General features: G+C 40.3%; 1 protein-coding gene across 1 annotated transcript; it reads left to right on the top strand.

Moving 5' to 3' along the window:
• Positions 1-3,079: 3,079 nt before the first annotated feature.
• On the top strand, positions 3,080-3,709 carry LOC131158741 (uncharacterized). The gene is made up of 3 exons (XM_058113599.1): positions 3,080-3,151; positions 3,248-3,529; positions 3,575-3,709. Exons 1-3 carry the CDS (start codon positions 3,080-3,082, stop codon positions 3,707-3,709), a joined length of 489 nt encoding a protein of 162 aa, XP_057969582.1.
• Positions 3,710-6,701: the final 2,992 nt, after the last annotated feature.

The following is a 6,701-nucleotide window of genomic DNA, read 5'->3' as shown; positions in this document are numbered from 1 at the left end:
TTAACTTAGTCTTTCTCTTACTGAGTTGTGTCTCACCCCTACTTTACAAACTATCTTTTCAAGAAATCCTATGGATCGGGTCTAGCAGGCTAGAGGAGCCGGGCTAGTAGTTTAAATTTATGTAGGTGGTATGTATGGATAGAGATTTGATTTTTGTATAAATTTACGGGATGTAATTATGTGAAAATGGAGATATTTGTGTATAAAGATAGTTAGAGCTCTGGTAATGTAATTTGAGGATTTTTAATTTTATTTTCGCTGCGTATATGAGTTTCATATATGAGGAATAAGGTATCAAGTACACAGGCATCACTAAAGTAGCACCCCAGGCTCACGTGGCAAGTCGGGGTGTTACAACTCATTAGGCAAAGAAGGTCCAACTTATGAGCACAGCTCGTGAGGCCACGTAACCGCCCAACAAATGAGCACAATTGTAGTGATCTTGAAAAAAAATTTAAAAAGTAAAAATAAATGAATAATAAATAATAAATAAAAATTTAAATTTAAATTTGAAAAAAAAAATTAATTATTGTTATTATTATTATTATTATTATTAATTAAATAAATATAATAATAATAATATAATATTATAATGATATAATATATATATATATATATATATATATATAATATAACCTAAAGGATCCTAAGATCCTTCAGGAAGAAGAAAACACAGAGGTAGTAGCGCATCTCCATCGTCCCCTCTCTCCCACTCTCCTCAATTTCGTCTCCGATATTCGACCGATCGGAAATTCGAAAATACTGTTGGGCTCTGTTCGTTGCCATCGACACTTCTACTGGAGCGAATCTATCGTGGGAGTGGCGTAGACATATCTCTTGGGATAAGGTCAATTCTCAAATTCACCTAAATTTCTCTTAAACTATAAGCTCAATTAACGAACAGAAATTGTCATGAGATTTTTGGGGAGATCCTCTACAATCTAGTCGGAGCGGGTTTTTGAATTGCAGTTCCGGGGTACCAATCCAAAATCGAGGGTAAGTTTAATAATTTAGGCTTTATTAGGCTATTTAGAGTATTCAAAGCCTAGAGGGATTTTAGGGAAAGTTACTTTAGGGATTGTGATGAGTAATATAGTGAAATTTTAATTTTAGGGTTTCAAGGATTTTGAACGTCGTGGGGCGTAGGCCGGGGTGTTAGCGGGTTTTTCAGGAATCAAGTAAGGGGATTAAGTTAAGTTAGTAATTTTATGAAATTTGAATCAATTTAATTGTTATGTTTATATAAATATATTATTTATTTATTTATTTGAGAATTTAAAGGTTATTTTGAAAACCAACCGTTTGAAATGAATTTTACAAACCTAGGATATATGGTATGGTATTTTTGAATAAAATGAACAGTGGAAAGCTTGTTTTTTTATATGGATATGTTAAAATATAGAAAATTGTATGGCAAATGATTTAATTTGTATGGGTTATTGTATATCAGGATTTGGGATTTTGAAATATTGAATTATTAGTGAAATACTAAATTGTTTGAGAAATACTGGAATTGTTGTGAAATATACTAGAACTGTTTGTGAAAAATACAGGACTTACGGCCGAGGGCCGGGGTTTTGTTTAAACGACTTTGAGTCAGGTTGTATTTTGTGGTCGAGGGCCAAGTTTTGGAATAACTAGGAATATATGTGAATTAATGTTTTAAATGGTGATTTCTATTATCTAAATTGCAGATATGCTTTAGTAACCCTAGGACCAGTGTATTGTGAGCACGGTACCGTTGTTAGAGATTTGTTATGTAGCTGTGTGCGCCCACACCTGTGCTAAGAGGTGTAGGGTGGCCTTGTCCGATTTGCCTACATGAGGTGAATGCACCCGTTGGGTGAGGGCAATCGTACTAGCAGTTGGAGCTGCGTATACCCACGGAGTATGTTAGAAGAGAGTATAGATGACTATTGTCTGGGTGGATCCCCCATGACATTAGTCCAGCCTTCGGGCCGCATAACTCGTTCCATAGGAGAAGTAAATGTCGTGTTTGTCACAAGGGGTGTCTTATATGCATATCTATTAATTTATGTGAATACAAATAATTAATAAGATAATTTCGAGAGCTTGCTGAGAAAGGCGAGTGCCCTAGTAGAAGTAATGGTATTAAAGCATAGGGAAGCTACTTGTATGGGCGGGTAATCTTCCCTATCCTCGACTAATTGCGTGTGTGAGTGTAAAATAAGAATGTTTTCTTAAATGTGTTTATCTACTTAGTGAACTGGTTATTTTCTGTACACTAAATGCATGCTGCCCACACACTGACATTAACTTAGTCTTTCCCTTACTGAGTTGTGTCTCACCCCTACTTTACAAACTATTTTTTCAGGAAATCTTAGAGATCAGGTCTAGCGGGCTAGAGGATCTGGGCTAGAGGTGTAAATTTATGTAAGTAGTGTGTGGATAGATATTTTATTTTTATTTAGTTTTATGGGATGTAATTATGTGAAAATGGATATATTTGTGTATAAAGATAGTTAGAACTTTGGTAATGTAATTTGAGGATTTTGTATTTTATTTTAACTGCATATATGTGTTTTATATATGATGAACAAGGTATCAAGAATGCATACGTCACTAAAGTAGCACTCCACGCCTACGTGGAGGGTCATGGTCGTTACAGGTGGTATCAGAGCTAAGGTTTGTTAGGTTCTGCAAACTTTGAGGATTGATAATTAGCGGAGTATAGATTGAGGTAAGATAGGGATAGGAGTGGGTAGGTTAAGATGGGTTTTAGTCTAGAAGCATGGAGGCAGAAATCTATTGACGGATTTCTTTGATTTTTTGAATCAGTCCCAAGTTTCAAAAAACCATGGTAAATCCATCGATGGTTTCGTTTCTAGGTTGAGGGACTGGAACTCAGAAAATTTAGGTTGGAATATTGGGATGAGTGTGTATGTGAGTGAAGTTAATGTTAGGATGGAGATTTTTTTTTACCTTAATGGTTTGTGATAGAATTGGAATATGAATTATTAAATTAGAACCTATATATTATATCAATTCCATAATTCCATATTTGCATTAATTATGCTAAATGTGAAATTTCTAAGTTGGATTATATCTTATTTACAGGATGGATTCCAGGGGAAAAGATGTTGTGATTGGAGGAGATACCTCTAGCGAGGATCATGTTGATGCTTCAGCAGTGCTGTGAAATTTAGCACGGTAGACTAGAAAGGAAAATAGGAGGGACTCTAAAGAGTTGGATCAGCCAGTGGCTGATAGGGGTTGCACATTTCAGCAGTTCACCCAGGCAAACCCACTGGCGTTTGCAGGTGTACTGAACCCGATCGCAGCCGAAGATTGGATTCAGGAAATAAAGGAGCTACTGGGGGTGTTGGAGTTTATTAAGGAGCAAGAAGTGAAGTATGCCACTTACAAACTAGTGGGGGAGGCAAATAGATGGTGGCTATCAGCGAAAATAGTGGAGGAGCAGTGCCCAGGGCTGGTGGCTATCACTTGGAGCCGGTTCAAGGAGGTTTTCTTCGACAAGTATTTCCCCGTTGCTACCCAAACTGCTAAGGTAGAAGAATTCCTGCAGTTGACTTAGGGGCCAATGATTGTGCAGCAGTATGCAGCCAAGTTTGTGGAGTTATCCCGTCTTGCTCCACACATGATTCCGAACGAGCCATTAAAAGCCAGGATGTTTGAGAAAGGACTGAGACATGGAATACGCACACAAGTGGTGGCGTTGTTGACTTAGAGCTTTTCTGAGCTGGTGGATTGGGCTATGGGGTTGAGGCCAACATTCAGGAGGGGGAGAGCGTGGTGAACCAGAAGAAGAGGCCTTTGCCTTAAGGGTTTCAGACCAGTTCTAGCCAGGTCTCATGGAAGCAGCTTGGTAGTTTCTCAGGCCAGCGACAGGAGATGGGGTACCGAGGCCATCAGGGGAGTCCCCAGCATCCTATTTGTTCTAGTTGCCATCAAAGGCATTGGGGTGAGTGTAGGGGAGGATCAGTTGTCTGCTACCGATGTGGAGAGGCGGGACATCGAATGCGAGATTGTCGCACAGTGTTGAACTACGTGCCTCCACAGTCACAGTATCGAGGAGGTAACCAGACACCCCGAGGTGGTCACCAGCGGGGTACGACTTAGGAGCGAGTATACTCCCTTACGCCGGGTGATGCAGATAACGTCGACAATGTGGTGGCATGTATTATTTCCATATTATTAGATAGTGTCGTTGTATTATTTGATTTAGGTACAACCCACTCGTTTGTATCTCGGGGATTTGTTAAATTATGTGGGTTAAAGGTTCAACTGTTAGAGACAAAGTTAGTAGTGGGCACAACGACAGGGTCAGTGTTAGTATGTAGCAAGGTGATCAGGGATTATCCAGTAGAGATTCAGGGGAGAGTGCTGCCTACTAGTTTTATAGTCCTTGATATGCATGGTTTTGAAATTATTCTGGGCATGGACTGGCTAGCATCCAGTTATGTGAGCATTGACTATCACAGGAAGGAGGTGGTATTTAGACCTTCTAGGGAGTAGGAGTTTGTATTTGTTGGGTCGTGTGTGCGTTCGGCACCATGGATCCTTTCGGCTATCCAGGGAAATAGGTTACTTTTGTGGGGATGCCAAGGTTACCTTACAGTGGTGAAGGAAGCGCCGAAGGAGGAACTCAAGTTGGAAAATATCCCAGTGATAAGGGATTTCTCTAATGTTTTTCTAGAGGATTTACTGGGGTTGCTTCTTGATTGTGAGGTGGAATTTTCAATTGATCTGATCCCAGGGACAACACCAATCTCCAAAGCCCCATACAGAATGGCTCTAGCTGAATTAAAGGAGTTAAAGGAGCAACTACAGAAGCTTCTAGACAGGGGGTTTATCAAACCGAGTGTATCACTCTGGGGTGCACCGGTGTTGTTTGTGAAGAAGAAGGACGTGTCGATGAGGATGTGCATCGACTACCGAGAGATTAATAAGGTAACAGTGAAGAACAAGTATCCATTACCCCAACTTGATGACCTATTTGATCAGCTTCAGGGTACGCAGATTTTCTCTAAAATCAATCTGCGATCTGGATATCATCAAGTGAAGGTTAGATCAGATGATGTAGCGAAAACTACTTTTCGAACTCGGTACGGCCATTACGAGTTCTTGGTTATGCCATTCGAGTTGACAAATGCTCCAGCGGTATTTTTCTATATGATGAACAGGGTATTCCACGAGTACTTAGACTAGTTTGTTATTATGTTCATAGATGATATTTTGGTCTATTCGAGGAACCTTGAGGGGCATAAAGCTCATCTGAGACTAGTACTTCAGGTGCTTGGGGAAAAGAAGTTATTTGTTAAAGTTAAGAAATATGAATTTTGGCTATAGCAGGTTGCATTTCTGGGTCATGTGGTATCCAAGGAAGGGATTTCAGTGGATCCGGGCAAAGTAGAGGTTGTAGTTGATTGGGTAAGGCCGAAGAACGTGTAGGAAGTAAGAAGTTTTCTAGTTCTTATCGGATACTACTGTCGATTTGTTGAGGGGTTCTCCAGATTATCAGGGTCTTTGACATGACTCACGAGGAAGAATGTGAAGTTTGACTGGACTAATGAATGTGAGTAGAGCTTCAAGGAATTGAAGCAGCGTCTAGTCACTACCCCAATGTTGACCCTTCCATTAGGTGAGGGTGTATTTGTAATTCATAGTGACACATCGCAGAAGGGACTTGGTTGTGTTCTTATGTAGAGGGGAAAGTCATTGCGTATGCGTCTCGCCAGTTGAAAGAATACGAAAAGAACTATCCTACGCACGACTTGGAGCTAGCAGTAGTTGTGTTTGCGTTGAAGATATGACGACACTGCCTTTATGGTGTAAGATGTGAGATCTTTACTGACCATAAGAGTCTCAAGTACTTTTTCACCCAGAAGGAGTTGAATATGAGGCAACACATATAGCTCGAGTTGATTAAGGATTACGACTGCACCATTAGCTATCACTCAGGAAAGGCTAACGTGATAGCTGATGCATTGAGCCCAGAATCTAGGGGTACGTCAGCCTCAGCAGTTTTGGCTTTGCACCAGATCATGATGGACTTGGAGAGGTTTGGTGTAGAATTGGTAGAAGGGAATCATCAGACGTTCATTTCTAGTCTGGTGGTTCAACCGACTTTACGGGAGAGAATAAGAATAACTCAATTGAAAGATGTAGAGTTGATGGAGATTGTAGAAAAGATACAGGATGAGCAACACACTGACTTTAATGTTGCTGAAGATGGAGTTATCAGATTTCACACTCAATTGTGTGTGCTAGATGACACAGAGATAAAAAGGACGATTTTGGGGGAAGCTCGCCGTTCTCTCTATACTGTTCACCCAGGTAGCACGAAGATGTATAAAGACTTGCGTGAAACATTCTGGTGGAGTAACATGAAAAGAGAAATTGCTAAATTTGTGGGTCAGTGCTTGACATCTCAGCAAGTGAAGGTAAAACACCAGAGGCCAGCGGGACCACTTCAACCATTGGACATCCCTACGTAGAAGTGGGAGCATATCTCGATGGACTTTGTATCGGGATTACCTTCTACGTTGCATGGACGAAATGTCATATGGGTAGTTGTTGATAGATTGATGAAGACTGCCCATTTCATTCTGGTTAGAACCAATTATTCCATGGATAAGTTGGCAGAACTCTATGTTCGGAAGATAGTCAAAATACATGGCTTGCTCGTGTCCATCGTTTCAGATCGGGATCCGCGGTTC

Source organism: Malania oleifera, chromosome 6, assembly GCF_029873635.1.
Source record: "Malania oleifera isolate guangnan ecotype guangnan chromosome 6, ASM2987363v1, whole genome shotgun sequence".
In the NCBI taxonomy this organism is placed as follows: domain Eukaryota; kingdom Viridiplantae; phylum Streptophyta; class Magnoliopsida; order Santalales; family Ximeniaceae; genus Malania; species Malania oleifera.
Note: the sequence above shows the minus strand (reverse complement) of the source record. Positions and strands in the feature narration are given on the sequence as shown.